The sequence below is a fragment of the Prionailurus bengalensis genome, chromosome A1 (assembly GCF_016509475.1).
Source record: "Prionailurus bengalensis isolate Pbe53 chromosome A1, Fcat_Pben_1.1_paternal_pri, whole genome shotgun sequence".
In the NCBI taxonomy this organism is placed as follows: Eukaryota; Metazoa; Chordata; class Mammalia; order Carnivora; family Felidae; genus Prionailurus; species Prionailurus bengalensis.
The window spans coordinates 6,799,462-6,820,572 of record NC_057343.1 but is presented as its reverse complement, the minus strand read 5'-3'; the positions used below and the strand labels follow the sequence as shown (position 1 = coordinate 6,820,572).

Below are 21,111 nucleotides of genomic sequence, written 5' to 3'. Positions count from 1 at the left end.
AGTGGACAGAAGTTGAACACACGCACACACACAGAAAGACATGAGTTTATAATTGATAACTTCACGTTCCAATTTAAGTTTACAGGGCTTTTACTCTTTATTACTGTAGCTTTTTTCCTTCGCATTAATGATTTTGGTTCCTAAGGATATTAATGTAAGTCTTTGCTTGCTTTGTCCTTCAGAAATCTGTAGAGGTTTCAGAATAACAATGTCGATAGACTAATTCTAACAATGCGACTGCTGGATGCCATTTAAGATTCCTTTTTTTCCTTTTATTCTTAGACTTTTTCCGTAGGCGTGTATGATAAAAATTCTGTGTTTTAAAATTGCTTGAAGTAATTTTTTGTGTAGTTCTCCCCCAACTTAATAAACGTTTAGTTTTCACTGATCTCTATTTCCTTTCAGTTTTAGGAATTTCTTTTTTTTTTTTTCCCCCCCTCTGGGTACTTCTTAGTTTATTTTTTAAAAAAATGGGTGCAAAGCAGACGTTTTTAAAAATGTGCTTTGAATTCTCTCCACTCTTCCTTCTTTCCTTATAAATAACCATTTTTATTAGCTTTTAATTTATCCTTCCTGGTTTTAAGCATAAGCAAAGGACATGAGTTTGACCTTGCTCGTTATTAAAAGTCTTCTCTGCCTAGCCTTTTAGGTTAGTATGCGTGTGACTTCACTGCATGATGGTGCTGTGAGAATTGCCCTCTTTCCTTTTTTATACTCTCAAGGTACCCCCCCAGGTCCTCCCTGGCTTTTGGGTGTTTTGTCAGCCGACTTTGGGAGCCAGTGTCTATTAATGGGAAGGGAAAAGGGAGACGACAAATGTTTGTCAAACTATGTATCAGTTTCTCTTAAGGTAGGAGTGTTTTCCCCATTATTAAAGAGTAGGAAGTTGAAGTTCAGTGAGCTGTAGTTACACATTCCAGATCCCATGGCCGGTAAGAAGTTGAGGATTTAACTCTGCACCTGACGCTCATTTGTAATATATCCAGAATGATGTGACCCGGCATCTCAGCATTTCAGTGGTGGTTGTGCTGGCACGCTGATGATTTTTTTTTTTTTTTAAGTGTATTTATTTTGAGAGAGCGGGAGCGTGACCTGGGAAGGGCCAGAGAGAAAGGGAGAAAGAGAGAATCCTAAGCAGGCTCCGTGCTGTCAGCGCAGAGCCCGACGCGGAGCTCAGTCCCACCAACCCGTGAGATCACGACCCAGGCCGAGATCGAGAGTCAGATGTTAACTGACTGAGCCACCCACGTGCCCTGCTGATGGTTTTCAATGTAATATTTCACAGGATCTCATTTGACTTTGCTTTTTGTTTTTATTTCTTGAATGGCACTTAAGAATCGGATAGAAAACTTTACTTTTGTGTTGTTTTAAAGAATTTTTGAGAGCTGTGTTTTAAAATGTATCCTATATAAATGGTTGGTTAGTGTCCAACCAACATATAATAATAGTGGGAATTGAAAAAGAAAAAATTACACAGAATTCTAAACCTTAACTACTTTGTTTAAACTATGTAATTTTTTGAATTTGTTTTCATAAAGGCCAAATTTATCGCATCTGTTTTCCTTCCATTTTAACCTGCAACCAATGCCTGGAGCATCCATTTAATGTTAAAAAGGCAAATTTGCAATCAGAATAATTATTTCTACTCTCAGATACCTTTTAATTTGTGAGGGTCATGAATTCCCTGTCTTGTCTCTGTTTCCTTAATTGTACACGTGGAAATTCTTTCTCTTGAAAATATGTTGCCCCAAATTTAACAAGATTTTTTTTTTTTTTTTTTTTTTTCTATTCTAGTTTGGGAATACCTGCTACTGTAATTCAGTTCTTCAAGCACTTTATTTTTGTCGTCCGTTTCGGGAAAAAGTTCTAGCTTACAAGAGCCAACCTAGGAAGAAGGAGAACCTTCTTACCTGCCTAGCCGACCTCTTCCATAGCATAGCCACTCAGAAGAAGAAGGTTGGGGTGATTCCTCCTAAGAAGTTCATAACAAGATTACGGAAGGAAAACGGTAATTCCTCTACTTCTGAATATATATTCTTTACATAACAGGAAGGGTAAATACGGCACACTGTAAGTCAGTAAGCACTGACCAAGCATCTGTTTTATGCCTGGCAACATGTCAGCCATTGAAGAGACCAAAGCTGATGTTCCTGTCTTTAAGGACGCGCGAGTTTTAGTGAGGAGGCAGCCACACAGTAATTAAAACGAGGTGTGATTCATTTTGGAAGTATGTTAGACAGAGACCAAATTTCTTTATGCCAGGAGATAGAAATGATTTTTTTTTGTTTTTTTTTTTTTTGCCTGCCTGACTTTTCTATCAAGAGTGAAGTATTATGATGGGGTTTTTCCCCCCCCACGTTATTGGTTTGGTAATGCTTTCCATACGTTAACCCTTAACCCATTCTATCCTTACGATGACCTGATGCAGAGAGCCTCTTATTTCGCCCATTTTAGCCATGAAAAGGACAAAAGCGAACCTTTCCAGGAGTCCTACCCCAGGGAAAGGAAAGAGCCAGAACAATACAACTTTTTGGCTTCGGGTAGGTGGTTTTAACTCCACTCACCCCTTTAATAAAAATAGTTACCGATTAAGCCCCGCTTTCCTCTTCTCTCTTAAAATGTTTTTCACTTAATTTTCACAGCAAGCCCCTATGTTAGACATTATTCTCTCTCTTGACCTGAGATGGTTGACGCTCAGAGAAGTAAAAGTGGCTTGTCAGGGTCCCATATGTCTTCCTGACGTCTAAATCCCTTATTCTGCCTAGCAGGGTCTGTTAAAGAATTCAAATGGGACTTAAATAACATGTGGAATTCTGTTTTGTTTGATAAAGGCATTTAAATCATTGTAGAAATAAAACTGAGTGGTATTTTAGTTTGATTTCTTATCAAAAGATAAGAGATAAGATTTGAGAAGTCTTGAAGATTGGTTATTAAACATACTACTGAATAATCCTGTCCTTAACTGAGCTGACACCATTCATTATCCCATGAATTGAGATAGGCCTCGTGCGTCAAATCTAGTTTCCCAAAACACAAGAAGACGCTGAAATAATGTGACAATAGGCTATTTATTGTTCTTGAGTCTGATTCAGGTGTTCAAAGATTTTATTTCCTCCAAATACAGATACAGAGCAGTGGAACCGTCGCTCACAAAAATAAATCTTTTTAAGTGTTTCCCCTATGAAAGCCAAACGTCTTTACTTTCTCAAATTACAGAATTGTAGAGTGTCTTCTGTTTTTAAGGACACCACAAACAACTCCGTTAGAGAATGGCTGAGTGATTCAAGTCCTCTCTGTCTTTTTTGTCGGTACTGGCATGAAACTTCAGAAATTTTGTCCTGGTAGAAAATTCAAGTGCATGGTAATTGAACATGCCATCCTTTCAGTGATTTTGTTAGCATTTTAGAAACGTACAACATCAGAAAGCTGAAACTCACACAGAATACACGTTATTTTTCTTTTTCACTGAATAGTATATTTTTCTTGACATTACCGTTCAGTGTATTTTCTGTGCTCTTAGCTGGGGCTGCCGTAACAAAAATACCGTGGATTGGGTGGCTTAAACAATAGATACCTATTTCTCACCGTTCTGGAGGCTGCGAAGTTCAAGGGTAACATGCTGGCAGCTTCCCCGTGTGATGTCGGCCCTTTTCCTGGTTTGTAGGTGGCTGCCTTTTTGCTGTGGCCCCCACACGGTGGAGAGAGAGAAGCAAGCTCGCTCCTCTCTCTTCTTACGAGGGTGCTGGTCCCAGCCCTCAAGACCTGAAAGTCCTTCCAAAGGCCCCATTTCCAAATAGCATCGCTTTGGGGGTTAGGGTCTCAACATACGAATTTTGGTGGGGGCACACGCATGCAGTCCTTAACGTGATTGTTAAGTGTGCAGTGACTCGTTAAGTTTAGATTCACTCCTAAACGCAGAGCTCAAGTTACTGTGTTTGGAAAGGTGTGTGTGGATTTATGTATTTGTCAAAGCTGGGATGTTTTTAGAGTGTTTATTATTATTATTATTATTATTATTATTTTTTTATTTTTATTTTTTTTTGGGACAGAGAGAGACAGAGCGTGAACGGGGGAGGGGCAGAGAGAGAGGGAGACACAGAATCGGAAACAGGCTCCAGGCTCCGAGCCATCCACCCAGAGCCTGATGCGGGGCTCGAACTCACGGACCGCGAGATCGTGACCTGGCTGAAGTCGGACGCTTAACCGACGGCGCCACCCAGGCGCCCCGAGTGTTTATTATTTTTTAATAATTCGGTGTTTTCTGAAAGTTTTTATATGTTTAGGCAGAGTAAATTGGTGCACCGTAGACTTATTTTGTTGAATGAAACTAATTGCAGAATGAGTATTCCAAACTTACCTATTCGTACTTTTGTTTCATTTTTCTATACCTGAGGAACAATATGGAATGGAAAAGCATGTTTATTATTCGATGTTGCTGGCTTCTGTATGTTTTGAAATACAGTTTTGCCTTTCGATTCTTTACCTGATAATTGTGTAAAGGAGAAGAGGAACATACAAATTAAAGAGGATTCAGGCGCACCTGGGTGGTTCAGTTGGTTAAGCGTCCGACTTCGGTTCAGGGCGTGATCTCACGGTTTGTGGGTTCGAGCCTGCATCGGGCTCTGTGCTGACAGTCAGCTTGGAGCCCGGAGCCAGCTTCGGATTCTGTCTCCCTCTCTCTCTGGCCTTTCCCAACTCCCACTCTGTCTCTCTCTCAAAAGTAAACATTAAAAAAAATACAGAGGATTTAATTGTATACACCCTCCTGAGATTATGTCTGCTAGTTGTTTTTAATCTCTGGAACATTGGATGCTGCCCGTTTCAGAATTAACCACTAACTTTCACTGTTGGACTGTTGTTCCTTTTTTTAAAATTTTATTTTAGCACATGTGGGTGAGAGAGGCGGAAGGAGGGAGGGAGGGAGAGAGAGAGAGAGAGAGAGAGAGAGAGAGAGAGAGAGAATGAATGAATATGAATATCTTAAGCAGGCTCCACACGCAGCATGGGAGACTGACGTGGGGCTTGATCCCACAGCATTCAAGACCTGAACTGAAATCAAGAGTTGGATGCTCACCCGACTGAGCCACCCAGGCACTCCTGGACTGTTGTTCTTAAATCCCTTTTCTTCCATGTTATGCTGTAAACTTAAGGTTTTGTATTTTCAGTAGATACCAGCTCAATATTGTGCTAATTGCTGTTGCTTTATATTACTAATCATTCTGATATCCCTTGGAAAGAATCTGTTTTAACTTCAGTAATGGATTTTTGTTTTCAAAATTTTAATTCACGTTGCCTAATCATAGCATATGAGAACTGTGGCATAGTGCTTTTATAGTGTGATAGATACAGTGGTGACACTTAGTGCTTTTACGGTATGATACAGGGCTAACACTCGCTCCATAACCGTGTTACCTTTGATGATGGGAGTCTAGCTGAATGTTTGTATTGGTTAACTATTATGTATTTAGCTCCTGTAGAGCACCAGAGACGAGGAGCTGACATTCTCACGGGGAAGGCACTCAATCATGTAATATAATGTATTGGCACTGTGAAAACAAAATAAAACAAAAACAGGGAAAGGGGATAGAGGATGAGGGAGTTGATAAATTTTGTTAGATCAGAGAGTTAAAGTGAGAAGCCATTGGAAGATCTGGAGCAAAATTGTTCCAACCGGATAGAATAGAAATTGCAGTTGCCCTGAGGGCTTGACGGACAGCGAGGAAATTAATGTGGCTGGAGTGGAGTAAGATAAAGATAGAAAAGGGAGGGGCCTGGGGCTTGGGTTTTATTTTGAAAGTCGTGGCAAGCCGTTGGGGGTGCTGAGCAGGGGGTGATAGGTTTTGATCTGCATTAGAAGGAGATCCCTGTGGCTGCTGGGGGGCGGGCGCAGCGGTGGGTCAGTGGGCAGGGGCAGCTTGAGTGGGAGCAGGGAGACCATCCCCGAGGCTACTGCAGTCATCTGGGGTAAGAAATGAAGCCCTCTCTTTCACATCGCTAACTCCCTGTAGGCACTCTATTATTTTCGAAGAATTGAAACATAGACCGGTGATCGAATTCTGTGCTAGCCAGCATTGACTCAGCTGAAGAGTTGGGGATTAGTTAGGTTGGGCTTGAAAGTCAGATCCGCTGGTGCCTGTAGCTGTGCACTCAGACCTGCTGGATCTTAGCAGTTTACATAGTCACACTGTTGTTTTGGGCCAGATTTATTCCTCTCCTGTCATCTTAGCTGTTTCAGCCCCCATTTTTTTTCATTCATTCGTTCGTTCATTCATTCATTCATTCGTTCGTTCATAAAATGTCAAGCACATCTGATACGTGGCAGGCACTGTTCTAAGTGCTGGGGATACAGCAGTGAATAGGTAGAAGTGGTCTTTATTCTCGAGAGACCTGTAAGAACATAGCAGTGGTTCAGGCGATGTGGAGAGATACTAATGCAAATATACATGCATATTTGTATGTATATTTTTTAAAGCTTATTTACTTTGAGAGAGTGAGAGACAGAGCATGCAAGGGAGGGAGGGGCAGAGAGAGAGAATCCCAAGCAAGTTGTGCACTCTGAGCGCGGAGCCCAACGCGGGTCTCGAACTCACAAACTGCAATATCGTGACCTGAGCCAAAGCCAGGAGTCGGACGCTTAACCGACTGAGCCACCCAGGCGCCCCTATATATATTTAAGTGTTGGTCTTCCTTAAGTGAGGAAATAATTAGAAGTCACACCTATTAAGTAGGTTTGAGTAAATAATTTCCCACATTCATTTTAATCCTTTTTCTTCAGAAGGAGCACAAAAGATTTTCTGTGTAATAAAAGCTACTAGCTATTTCTGAATTAGGAAGAACATGTAACCTTTTTAAGCGTTGATTTAGTTTTCTTTTTTTTTTTTTTGCATTAATGTTGCAGCTATATTAGGACTTTAGTCGTTTGTACTTTCCATATACATTTATTTAATAATGAAATTGTCTGTCTCTCCCACTAGACTGTCGGTTCCATGACGGAGGGAACCCATTTGTTTTTGCTCTCCATTGTATTCCCAGCACATAATCCAGTTCCTGGCACATAGTAGGTTCTTACTGAATATTGGTTGACTGAATGAGTGAATTTGTTTTTAATTTGCCAGAACAAGCTGGAAGTCCACCCTTCCCATTATGCTACTTAGAGAAGAAAGCAAACCATAAGGAAACCAAGATTTTAGGAATTTAATATAATACAATTTCCAGGGATTATCCTGTGGCCATTTAGCTGATTTTTCTTTTTGGGGGGGAGGGGTCCTGGTTAATGTTTCTAAAGTCGTATTGGGTGCTCTTAGGCATGGCAGGATTCTGGCATATACAGCATACTGTATTTATAGAAAATGGACTATACATTATTTTAAACATTTCAGCAAAATGCTGAAAGAGTATTTTCTGGTTTACTTTACATCTCAGTTCCAGAGCATTCGAGTCAGTGTGTGAAGTCATTGTTCTGTGTTAAAAAAAAAAAAAAAAACCCACCCCAAAAAAAGATGTTTTAAGTGTTTAAAAAGCAAAAATATTTGCACATTTTGCTTTACAAAAATAATTGTTATTCTGAAAAACATGCATAGATGCTACAATAATTTTTAACAGGAAAAAATAAGACTTCATTATTATTTTTCTTAGCCAGAAAGTTTTTCATTTAGATCTTTGTAGGTATTCTTTAATTTTGTAGTGTAAGAATTGTTTTTTAATTTGAGAGAGAGCGCGCGCACACGCGTGCGTGCGAGTGGGGCAGAGGGGAAGGGAGAGGGGGGGAAGGGAGAGGGGGAGAGAGAATATCTGAAGCAGGCTCCATGGCCTTAGCGTGAAGCTCAGTGCGGGGCTCGATCCCACAATCCTGAGATCAAGGAGGGGGTCACTCAACCGACTGAGCCACCCAGGTGCCCCTGTAGTTTATTTTAAATATTTATGGCCAAAAATGTACTCTTTAAAACTTCGGTTGTAAAAAATACTTGATTTAGTGGAAAAGAGACTAGATGACAGCATAGAGCCTAGCGTATGGAGACCCACCATAGTGATTGTTCCTACCTCACTCTGCTAGGTCCTTACAGTGTCTATAAAATATTTTTACTTACTTCCTCTTAGTGACTCTAGCATAATTTACTTCTGTTTCTTATCTTAGTGGACCTGGGCGGCTCTAGATTTGTGGCCTGGGGATGGATGAGTAAGTGAGGGATGAAAAGGGAACTTTAAGGGGTCAAGTGCACTTGAGGAAGCTGCCTGGACACTGAAAGTGTCAGGGTTAGTGCAGGAGTCGGGATGAACAAAGACACCGTGAATCAGGCCATCCATCAGTGAGGGAGGGGGAGGTGGCCGAGGACCGCAGAAGGATGGGGCTTAAGGCCAGATCTTAATAGCTTTTTTGACTGAGGGCGAGGGTTTTTAATATGCAGATGACATGTGACGATTTAGAAGTGGCAGCAGGGAGCTCAAAAATGCCAAAGGTTGAAGACGTGGGGAGTTTAGAACAGAAACTGGCTCCTGGAGGGAACAGCAGAAAGGGTCGAGAAAGTAGAAAATCCCAAGGTCGAGGAAGGAAATAAGGGACAGTAAATGAACGACAGTAACAGAGGATGGGAGCCGAGGGTTGGGGGACGGAGTAGTATTTTCAGGGATGGAGGATTATCGCATTGAGAGGCAAGGTGAAAGGTAATTGACTAGAGTTTTCCCAACTTCGGCCTAGACCAGTCCAAAGGCAGAACCATCCAAGGTTTCTGAGCGCGACTTGGCTTGGTCTGAGAGATGGAGTAGATGGCCAGGGGGGTCTGCGGTGGAGGGGGCTCTGTCAGGGTGATGGGTGTGGTGTGGAACTTCTGCTGGGAGCGGGGGAAGGGGATGGTGTCACAGTGCTTGGCTTCCTCGCGGGCAGAGACCGTTGGACACTCGGAACACCAAACTACATGTCAGTAGATGTTAAGTCCACATAGGCCAGTGCACTGTATCTTAGGGCTCAGGGCTGTTACTGTTCTGAAAAAGAACATAAGGGGTTTGTTTAAGGCTAATCAGGTCCCTCAGGGCAAGCTTACAGCAGAGAAATGAAGCGTGAACAGATGGATACTTCCTGTGTGGCTCTTAGTACGTCCTTTTTTTTTTTTTTTTTAATTTTGTTTTTGCATTTATTTGTTATTGAGAGACAGAGCACAAGCAGGGGAGGGGCTGAGAGAGAGAGGGAGACACAGAACCCGAAGCAGGCTCCAGGCTCCAGGCTCCGAGCTGTCGGCCCAGAGCCCGAGGCCGGGGCCCGAACCCACAAACCGCGAGATCGTGACCTCAGCTGAAGTCGGACGCTCAACCGACTGAGCCACCCAGGCGCCCCTCACCCCATTCTTCACATTGTTGTGTTTGACTTGAAATCCAAGAGAGGTTAAGTAAATTGCCAATGACGTCCATGTGATTAGTGGTAGGACCCTCATAGGAATCCCAACAGTCTTCCTGTAGCAACTGCACCTTCAATCTGATACTTTTTAAAGGTCTTTCTGACGCCATGATTGAAATCATTCTTTTATTTTCTTTGAGTATACCTCCCCAGTGAACATTCTCACCTGTTCCCATTCTGTTTGTACCGTAACTTTGCAAAGGAAGATGGTATTCCATTTTACAGACCAGAAAATTAAGACGGTTTTGATTACCATGAGGTTGAACGTCTTTGCGTGTTTCTTAATCTTTTGAATTTAGCTTCTGTAAATTGTTGATTCCAACGTCAAAAAAAAAATTTTTTTTTAAGGGGCGCCTGGGTGGCTCAGTCGGTTAAGCGTCCGACTTCGGCTCAGGTCATGATCTCACAGTTTGTGAGTTTGAGGCCCGCGTCGGGCTCCGGGCTGATGGCTCAGAGCCTGGAGCCTGTTTCAGATTCTGTGTCTCCCTCTCTCTCTGACCCTCCCCCGTTCATGCTCTGTCTCTCTCTGTCTCAAAAATAAATAAACGTTAAAAAAAAATAAAAATAAAAATAAATTGTTGATTCCAAGTCCTTTCCACACTTTGTATTTCCTTTGGCTCAAGCTCTTTCTGTGTTGAAGATGTTAATAACTTTTACGTTTTATGGTTTTTTGTAAACCTTCTCAATGATTTCTAATCCAGAGAATTTAACTTTATGCAGTTATAACTATAGCTCTTCTAAAATGGAATATTTTATTTTATCTTAGACTCTCCCAAAGTTTTCTTCCTAATTTATACTCTCTTATTTAAAATACGTTAACTGTAATCTTCCTGGAATTCGTTAAATGGTCCTCGAGGATCTATCAAGGTAAAATTTTCCTGACCCGGTGCTTCCTGCACGTGTTTGACTAAGCCACAGGCGTCCGTCTGTCCGTGCGTGGCTAAGTCACCCCACCTGCTAGAGTCGGGACTGCCTGGCTTGCATCTTGGGCCTGCATTTCCCAGCAGCGTGACTTTTCCTCTCTGATCCCCTTCCCTCATTTGAAGGATAACCATAACGATGTTGCAGCGGTGTTCAAAAGATCCAGTGGGACACCGCCTGTAAAGTCCTTACCTTTCAGTGTCAGGTTGTGTCAGGTCAAGCGCAGGGTAAAGCAGTATTTCCATCGCATTTACTCATTTGTATAGCTGCGGGGGACCTGTCACCTTTGGAAGGGCCTTAGGGACCATCTGGCTCGAATAGGTCATTGGTGACACCACTGTTTCCTGGACCTGACTGCAGCTCAGACTCGCCTGGAGGACCTTTGAAAAGTCCCGGGTCCCAGCCGCCAACCCCCCCGCCGACTGAATCCCGAGGATGCACAGCCCAGTGATTCAGAATTGCAGCAAACTTTCTGTGTGGTTCTTAAGCATTTGGCTTCCCGTTGGCAAGAGGTTGTCCAGTGTCGGTTTTACAGCTTGCCACGTCGTAATATTCATGGAATAATACAGCGGTTTCTGGTCCCTTCCATATGTTATGTAAACGTTCAAGGCGGGTTTTGCCCTTTTCTCATGGATCGGTTAGTATCGTTTCTCTAAAAGGAAAGTTCTCATCTCAACTGTCTTTTCGTCTTTTCTCCAAACTTAGTCCTCTTTCCGTGTGTGAAAGATCGTCTGTTTCTTGTATATGACCGACAATGCCAGACGTTTGTGCTTGGTTCTGATAGACCACGAGATTCTCGTTTTAAATCTAGTTTTAATGAAGTTACTAATTCTGAAATAATGCCCTAATGTATTTTTGGTTTTAGAACTTTTTGACAACTACATGCAACAAGATGCCCATGAATTCTTAAATTACCTACTAAATACAATTGCTGATATCTTACAAGAAGAGAGAAAGCAGGAAAAGCAAAATGGCCGTTTACCCAATGGTGATATCGACAGCGAAAATAACAGCAGCCCACCAGACCCAACGTGGGTTCATGAGATTTTTCAGGGAACATTAACAAATGAAACCAGATGTCTTACTTGTGAAACCGTAAGTATATCGTAAAATTTTAGAGGGAGCAAATTTACTTCCTTTTTAGCGAAAGTTCTTTGGAGGATGAGTGAGAGTGGACCGCGAGGCTGGAATTTCTTAGGTGTAGGATACACGAAGATTGAAGATGTACCTGTCACTTGAAAGGGATCTGTCTACACTTTTTCCATAATGTTGCTTATTAACAGTGAATACCCGCGACGACAGAAAAAGTAACTTTCTGCAGTTTGGGACCACAGTTGACCCTTGAACAATAGGGGTCGAACTTCCTGGGTCCACCTGTTTGCGGATTTTTTTTTTTTTTTTGGATACAGTACTGTAAATGTATTTTCTTCGTAACGTTTTCTTTTCTCTAGCTTACTTTATTGATATCACGATACGTATACAAAGTGTGTGTTAATCAAGTGTTTACGTTATCGGTAAGGCTTTTCTGGTCAACAGCTGGCCGTTAGTAGTTAGCTTTTTGAGGAGTTGAAAGTTACGCCCAGATTTTCAGCCGCAGCAGGGGTGTGGGTTGGGGAGTTCGGTGCGCCTGACCCCCCTCTGCATTGTTCAAGGATCAACCGTGTTTGATTCTGTTTCAGTAGAAGAGGCCAGAGAGCCGGGTTCTGGAAATTCTATGTCTGTGTGTCAGGCAAGCCCGTAAGAAACTTACAGGTCAGGGAGGCACATGCTTCTGTTTTTCCTTTCCCTACAGTTATGTGTCTTGTTGGAATAAAAACTAAAGCGTATTTGTTATACTCCGCGGGGAAGGCACCCGCTTGCTGGGTACTTTGTAAAGAGGAGCAGTAGGGAGGAAGCCCAAAAATGGATTCCACTGGATTCCACGTGGGATCGGATAACGCAGTCCTTTTGTTATATCGTTACCTTGTTACCTCATTTCTCACTTGAGGCATGAAAGATCAGACTCTTGTTTAATCAGGCTTCCATTACTCCGTTTTGCCAGTTGAGCCAACAGTGTCCTTCACGGCATTTCTTCCCCTGCAACCGAATCTGGTTAAGAGTTTGCTCGAGCGGTGTGCATCTCATATAGTTGTCATGTTTTCTCTAGCCGCCTTTAATCTGGAACATTCCCATAGTGTTTTTGGTCTTTTATGACATTTGTTTTACATTTTAAAAGAAGATGTGCCCTCCTTTTTAAAAACAGTTGAACATTGCTCTTACTGAGTTTGCCCGATGCTTCCTTCTAATTAGATGCAGGTACGTTCTTGGCTGGAGTGGTCAGTTAGTGTTGTGTCCTTCTCAGGGCATCCTGTCTGGGCACACAGTACCCACCTGCCTCTTGATGGGGAAATTAACTTTGATCTCCCATTCAAATTGTTGTTCAGTTTCTCCGCTTGGTGATGACCGGCCTTTATGCCCTTGTAACTAGTGGGCAGTCTGTGGGGAGACACAAATACCTTGTTCTTCATCAAAATCTCCCCTAGGATCCAGCATCCACTGAGGATTTTTGCCTGACTCAGCCTTCAGTATGATGGTCGTACTACTAGTTTTAAGAGGAGAGGAGCATCGTCCGGGGGAAAAGAGAGTCCACGGCGAGAAAAGATCAGATGTTTTATGGATGTTTGGAAGAATACCATAGTTCCTTGGTTGACTAGATCAGATGAACTTACACTGGCGGAGGCTAATAAGGAACTGTATTCTTCTTTTTTAATTAATAGACTTCAGAAGAATTGAGTGGAAAGTACAGAAAGTTCCCAAATACCTCCTCTCCTCCACTTCCCCCTGTTATTAACATCTTGCACTACTGAGGTGCATTGGTTGCAGTTGACGGGCCAGTAATTGATGGGTACATTATCAACTAATTCTGTATTCCATATTTTAGTTCACTGTTGGTATCATCTGTTCTGTGGTTCTGTTTATTTTGACAAACGTATAATGACCCGTGTCTTCCACTACAGTATGATACAGAGTAGTTTTCAGTGCCCTAAAAATCCTCTGTGCTTCACAGATTCATCCCTCCTTCCTCCCCAAATCCCTGGCAACCATCGGTCATTTTACTGCCTTCATAGTTTTGACTTTTGCAGGGTGACATGTACAGTTGGAATCGTAGGTATGAGCGAGGCCTTTTCAGATTTCTCCTTTCTCTTAGCAATATGTACCTAAGGTGTCTCCATGTCTTTTTGTAGCCTGGCAGCTACACGTTTCTTTTTACCACGGAATTCTGTTTCATCGTGTGGACATGTCACAGTTTATCCATTCACATACTGAAGGACGTCTAGGTTGCCTCCCACTTGTGATGATTATTGCTTTGTCTTCTCTGGGCCTCTTGCGTCTCCATGTAAACTGTAGAATCATGAAAGATTCAGAAACTGGTTTATTATCCATAAAATAATGTGCTGTGATTTTGAATGGATTGTGTTGACTGTTGATCAAGTTGGGCAGAACTGACTTCTTGACAGTGTTGAGTCTTTACTGTCCATTTACATGGACTCTACATTTATTTACATCTTTCTTTCTTATGGAAGAAGTCATCTTGTCATTGTCCTCGTGTTGATCTTGTACATACTTTGTTAGCTTTGCATACCTAAGTGTGGGGGTTTTTTGTTGTTGTTCTTTTGTCTTTTGTTTTGTTTTTGGTGCTAATGTAGACAGTAGTGCGGTTTCTTTCTCGTAAAGCAAATAGTGATCCTTTTGATTCAACCGTGAATAAAAAGATAGGCTCTTTCAGTGGAACCCTAACCAATAAAGACGAGTGACTGTTGACTGTTGATTATGCGTTCATCTTTTGAACTATAACCAGAGCTCTGCAGGGTGATCATTGTCAACGGTGTAATTTTAGTTAATGAAAGGACACAGTTGTAATAAATAAAATTCTCTTTTGTGAATCCATTTTTATTGGTGAACCTCTTTCACATCAAGCGAAAGAGGTTTAACTGAATGCTTGAATGCATTAACATCCTGTGTGGGTGTTTTTGGGTTAGAGTAAGGATTACTGTTCGTTGTTGTAGCCATTGCAGTAAGAGCTGGACTGGGCAGTGTTTGATGGCAGGAATTGGTCTCAGGACTCACCTTTATTCGATCTGAGCAACTCCACTGGTTTTATAAAGAAAAATTCTGTTGCAGCTGAATTCCAAGCTTTAGGAAATACACTGAGCGGTGTTTCAATTGGAAGGGTGGGTAGAATCAGAGAATTTGGCAGTCGGTTGGTGTTTGGTGTGATGAAATTTGGTCTGTGTTCGGAGACCTGTATGATTCATCCTCTTCAAGAAGACAGAAGATAGTTAAATTTGCTTAGCACGTTGGGAAATGTAGTTTTGGTGAAGCTGGCAGAGTAGATTTGGGACCCTGTGGAGGTCTTTGGGATGCTGTGGTGCCAGGCCTTGGAAGCTTATTTTGTAGACTGGGGACAATGGGGGATGAGGATTAGATGTTTTTGAAGGACAAAGTGATGTCACCCATCCATGTTTGCTCAAATATTTATTTTATTTGCAACGGATGGCTAGTGATCCTTCCCCCCATTCTTTGCTAGGTCCTCCTGTGGCCTGCAGTCTATATTTGCAGATAGTTTCCCAAGAATTAAGGTGTGAATTGAGAATATTTCCTCAGAATCCCAGTCATTACCTTGCAGATTCAGTAAATGGTCATCAGTACCCCATGGCCTTTATCAAACTCAGCTAGAGGGATGAAATTGAGAATTTCTGAAGAGTGAATATGTATCATTTCTTTAGTTTTGCATAAATATTTAAGTGCCAGCCGGGCCAGGTAGAAGATGGGTAGAGGTTGGCAGAAGGTGAGTAAGACATAGAGATCCAGATCTGCAGCTGCTCGTAGAGGAGTACAGGCCGGTGACAGGCAGACAATTCCAGTCCAGCACGTTACGGTTCAGGTAAGCACAAGAGCCCGCGCGAGTCAGAGAACAAGGAGACCTGACCTCTCCACGTAGGAGTGGGCTTCTTGGAGGAGGCAGTGTTTGTGCGGCAGGTGTTGGTAACGCGGTTGTTAATACCCCAGTTGGTTAGGAGGCTGGGTCCCTGTAACAACTCTGTCTTCTGATGGTTTCTTCTTGGCCTCGTTCCTTGTCTTCTGTTTAGTCTTTAAATGTGGGTGTCCTCCAGGCTTTCACTTTGGGCGGCTTCTCACTCTGCATCGGGAGGGTCGCGGTCCGTTTTCGTTACCGCCTGTGCTGATGACTCCCCACGCACGTCTCCAGCTTAGACTGCTTCTCTGGGTCTCCCACATCCTGGGTGTGACCTGACGTTAGAGCATGGGAGTCCGACAACAAGCAGACGTGTTTACAAACACTTTTGCAAGTTAAATAGTGCCCCACTCGGTGGTTGCCTGGTACCAGCACGCTTGTGAACCCAAACATAGTAACTCAGATATATCCAGATGATCCAGAGCCTCCTTCTATATCATAAAGATGGAAGTGTAAAATGAAGTCCGCCGAGGCAGCGCCTGAGAACCCGCAGACCTCGTTTTGACAAACGCCAGGCTCTTAAATCTTCACTCCTTTTTGGCCTGCACGTAAAGCCGCGTGTTAGCCTGTCTCTGCCACGCCATCCCGTGCCACCCTCCTCTCCTTCCTCCAAAACGGAGCCGATTCTTTTTCCTTAAGCACCTCCCGTTCCCTTTCCTCTCTCTGTGCCATCTTCCTTATTCTTTCTCGTTCACTGAATCTTTCGTGACCCAGATCACTTACCTCACGGTGTCACTGTACCTTGTGCGCACGGGAAAAACGTACTCCTGTCGGCATAAGGACACAGTGGATGCGGCTCCAGATCCGTCCAGCTACACGATGTATCACGAGTTACTGATGCCGAGCTCCTGAAACAGGTGCGCCGTTGAAGCAGGAGAGCACTTGGCCCCCGGGGGTACGGCCGTGGTGGGTGCGAGGCTCCGCCAGAGCTCTGTTGCACACTCACCCCGGGCAGAGAGTCGTCGAAGGAAAGAGCTGGGAAAAGTGATGTCTGCAGTCCCACCCTAATCCTGTTCAAACCAATAAGCACTAATTTTTTTATCAGATGATTTAGCCATAATTCAAACAGAACCTTACATTAGGTTTTTCAGGGAAGGATTAGAAAAGGTCATCGATGAAGATTGTAATTTGGCATTTTAGGCTATAATTATTTCCTTGAATGGTAAAACAACACGGGCGTCAGGCCCTTGCCAAGCGTCCTCATTCCGTCCTGGCCTGTGTGTGCGTGCGCGTGTGTGTTTTAAGTATCAGTGTCTATGGGCAGTTTGTTTCGTGCTTGACGATAATACCAAGATTCGGGAAAGTGATGGGATTTGACATCCTCGCCTCTGCCAGTAAGGGAATCGGTCCCAGATGTACTTTGCTCTTTAACCTGTCCACATGATGAGGGTCGTTTACTCAGTGTCCCGCTGGATAATCCAGATCAAGGAGATTTCTTGTGAATTTGGGGGGAAAAAGAATTCTTCATATACCTACTACTAATAGAATGAATTTAATTCTATCATTTCAGAGCAGTGATTTACTGATATTTTAAAAAATCAAAGGTAATTCCCTGTTTTTCCAGATAAGCAGCAAAGATGAAGATTTTTTAGACCTTTCTGTTGACGTGGAACAAAACACATCGATCACTCACTGCTTAAGGTAATTGTAGATGTATTTATGTGAAATTTAATGAATGTCTTTGGTTTAGAATATTTTGAAACACACAGTTTTCCGGTATAGACAAAATAAATTTATTTTGAATTTTACGCAGGGGTTTTAGCAACACAGAAACTCTGTGCAGTGAATACAAATATTACTGTGAAGAATGTCGCAGCAAACAGGAGGCACACAAACGGTAATTTAGAGTTTTTAAACTGTTTTAGTGATTTCTCTGGCAATGGGTGTTATCGATGGGCTTTTCTGGCTGAAAGGGATGTGTGAAAATTTACACTGAGTAAAACTTTTGAATGTTATCGTTGAGTAATGAAGACGCATTAAGTTATTACCAGATCAACAGTATTCCACTCTCCGCCCTCAGGCCACTTTCTACACTTGTTTAACAATCCTAAACCAGTACGCTTAAAATATTTGACTTCGAGGCTTTGCTGCCTGTGTAGCTTTTTCCTTGGTGGGGAGAGGTAGGGGGAGCTGTACCCGAGTTTCCGCTCTTCCCACATAGGATGTTGTACCTTCTCTTCTTTGGGATTCGGGGTCAGGGAATGGAGTCGTCATCATCATTCTTGTTACCTTACTTCTTACTTTGAAACAGTCTCAAAGTCAAAGAAAAGCTGTATGAACCGTACCAAGAATGCTATTTTACCCTAAATCGTTTGAAAATAAGGTCCTGGTGTGATGTCCCACGATCCTGGACACTTGAGTGGCCGTTTCCTACCAACAAGGAAGTTTTCCCATGGCCGTATTTCACCCACACGGGGAAAGTCACACTGACACGCCACTGTTCTCGTAGACCTTATTTTATTAGCGCAGATGTCCCGGTAATGTCCTTTATGGAAAAAAGGATCCGGTCCAGAAACATACATTACATTTAGTATTGGTGTCTCTTTAGTCTCTACATTTGGAACAGTTCTTTAGTCTCTTGCTGACTTTAAAAGTCTTGAGAGTTTTGAAGATTACCGATTCGTTATTTTATAGACCGCCCTCTTTGGGGTCGTCTCGTGTTTTCTTAGGATTAGGTTCAGGTTATGTATTCTGGGTGGGAGTCCCCCAGAAGTGATGCTCTCTTCTTCCCGTTGTATCCTCTTAAGTGACACATGGTGTGTGGGGGTCCCTAAGACCACTCCGGACACTCACTAGAAGGACTCACAGGACTCCGTGTATGTAGTCATGCTCACAGCTGAGACTTGTTACAGGGAAAGGTGACAAAGCACGTCAGCAAAGCAGAAAACCAGGCGAGCTTCCGGGAGTCCAGTCCCGTGGAGTCACGTGGGCGTACTTCACTCCTCTAGTGTTGAATGTGACGTGGGAAAAGTGTTTTCTGCTAGGGAGGCTCATTATAGACTCCGTGTCCAGTGTTTTAAACCGAAGGCTAGGTGCCGTCTGCCCAGCGTGTACCAAAATTCCAGACTCTCAGAAGGAAAACAGGTGTTGAGCATAAGCCATATTGTTTGTTCAAACAATTTAGGCGTGTTGAGACACGCTTATCGTTTAGGGACACTCCTCAAATCCAAATTCTCATATATTAACCAAGGATCACCCTTATAAGCAGACCTTTCTAAAAGAAGTGTTTTTTTTAAGCATTTGTTTATTATTGAGAGACAGGAGGGTGACAGAGTGTGAGCAGGGGAGGGGCAGAGAGAGAGGGAGACACAGAATCCGAAGCAGGCTGCAGGCTCTGAGCTGTCAGCACAGAGCCCAACGCGGGGCTCGAACCCCCAAACCGCGAGATCATGACTTGAGCCGGAGTGGGACACTTAACCAACTGAGCCACCCAGGGGCCCCCCAAGCAGACCTTTGTAAAGACAGTCTGAGGCCCGCTAGGTTAACCCTTTTCTGCACATCCCATTACTGGTGCTGTTATCTTTGAGCACTTGATTAAGGGGATGTCTCCCAGAGTTCTTCCCTCTTACGCCATGTTTTTGCTCATGTATAATTCATAAGTATTTTGTGTGGAGGTTATTTTTAGATTGTAAATACACCCATTCCTCATCAGACTTCTAATATTTTTCATTTTCAAATCTCAGTTTGGACTCCAGGGGTTTTTTTGTTTGTTTTTTTCAGTGGGTTATGATCCGTTGCCATTCTCACTTTTTTTATGTGCAAATGATCCCCGATTTGGCCAGCGGGAACCCCTTCAAGCTGGTGCCTGTGTCTTTATGACCTGTCCCCTCATCCTTGAGTGTTTCTTTACTTTCTGGCACCACAAGATACTCCTGGCTCATTTTCTCATTTTGTACTTGCCTTGCCCCCCACTCTGGTCCAGCCATTTCTCCAGAGAGACCTGGTTCCTTTGAGGAGGAGAATGATGTTTAGAAAGCAAGACTTTGATAGAGGTGTGCTCCCTGCTATCGGGATGTGTCTGTTCTCGAGCCCCCTGGGTGAGCAGAGCTGGAGGGTGGGGGTATATACTCACATCTATACCTGTGTATCTTGCCCGTTGATCTTTCCGTATTAAAAAACCATAAATTCCCAATTAAATTCCCAATTTCACATCTGTATCTGTGTGTCTTGACTGTTGATCTTTCCGTATTGAAAAACCATAAGTTCCCAATTAAATTCCCAATTTCACATCTCTACCTGTGTATCTTGCCTGTTGATCTTTCCATATTGAAAAACCATGAATTCACAATTAAATCCCCAATTTCAGCCAACACCATAGGGTCCATTCTGGTTTTCTCCTTTTTCATATTTGTGGTTTCCTTCTCTGAAAGTAAAAATTGGCTCCCGTTATCTTTCTGTATTTTTTTAATTGTTCAGTGGCCCTGTAGGTGACCGGTCTTCTCCCTCCACCCCCACCATGCACACATGTCATACAGACATGCTCTTTGCTCTGCTTGGGTTTCCCCTCTCCCCTGACGGCACAGCCGTCTACCTAGTATGGCCCCACCTGACGGGTGAACTGAAATGTTCATGAAAAGAAGAACTTAGGTTTTTAAATGATTATCTTTTTGTTTTTCTTTTGGACACAGATACATTTATTAGGAAGGAAGGGCTTTTAGGTAGTGGACACAGGTAATCAAAGCAGATGACTCGTTGTTCCCTTCTGTTAGTGAAGATGGTTGGGGTGGGTACCTCACAAAAGTTGGGGAGAGGACGGATCAGATTAATCCTGAAAGTGTAGAAGGTGTCTGAGACTGTTGGTTAAGGAAGACAGAGTCAAGGACTAGATGTAAGTAAGAGGAATCCGACTCGCGAACTTCTTTGGCCACATGGAGGAAGGCGTATCTGTGAGCCTGGCTGGTCTTCATACAGAATGACAAATAGCCGTATACGTGAGTAATTAAAGATGGTTTACAAACTCAAGCTGTTTGTTTTGCAGACATCCATGAGATTTTAATATATCATTTAATATGAGCTTTTTTGTTAATATACATGGGGAATATGTATATATATGCTCTGTAAAGAAATTAGAGAATATAGATAAGTATACATCAATTAAGAATCATTATGAAAGCGCCGTTAACATTTTTGTGTATCCTGGATTTTTGAAGGGTGTCTGTATGCACACATGTAATTCTTGCAATGGAATCAAATTTTTATATGCAGTTTTGTAGCTTTTTTCACTTAATAAATGACAAGCATGTCACCGAAAGTATATTTTTACATCATTCTGATGAGGTGCTCCATAGACTTTTTGTATGGGCGTACCATAATATACCATAATCTGTGAACTGTGTTCACAGCTAACTCTAATAGCTTAGATTGTTCCCCCCCCCCTTTTTTTTTTTTACTGTTACATTGCTTTGGTGAATATGCATATTTTGTATGTATATGCCCACCAACAGACACATTTTCACACAGTTTTTAGAGTATTTTTGTAGGATAAGTTGCGCGTTAATTTACGGAAAGACAGCAATACAGAAATTATCTATTTTCTACTAGGATCTAGCGTCAGCCCTTCTGATAACTTGCGTGGTAATATTGAGCAAGTCTGATTTAATCTTTTTGGGTCTCACTTGCATTAGTTGACATCTACCAGCTCTTAGTCTCAGACTAAGAGAGTAAGATTGTGTTGGATATACAGATCATAGTTCTTATTAAAGAAACAAAAACCAGTTTGACTTTAGAAGGTTTCAGTCTGGATGAAGTACAAAAACCATGGGATCATCTCAGTGGACACAGAAGAAGC

General features: G+C 42.6%; 1 protein-coding gene across 2 annotated transcripts in view; it reads left to right on the top strand.

The window, feature by feature from the left end:
- USP12 (ubiquitin specific peptidase 12) overlaps positions 1-21,111 on the top strand; it is a 104,957-nt gene that overhangs the window by 66,800 nt on the left and 17,046 nt on the right. The window contains exons 3-6 of one of the 2 annotated variants that reach the window (XM_043575697.1): positions 1,795-2,008; positions 11,175-11,404; positions 16,888-16,964; positions 17,077-17,160. In XM_043575697.1, coding sequence (XP_043431632.1) covers positions 1,795-2,008; positions 11,175-11,404; positions 16,888-16,964; positions 17,077-17,160 — 605 coding nt within the window. The remainder of the gene's footprint in view (positions 1-1,794; positions 2,009-11,174; positions 11,405-16,887; positions 16,965-17,076; positions 17,161-21,111) is intronic. The other variant, XM_043575707.1, reaches the window with a different exon arrangement.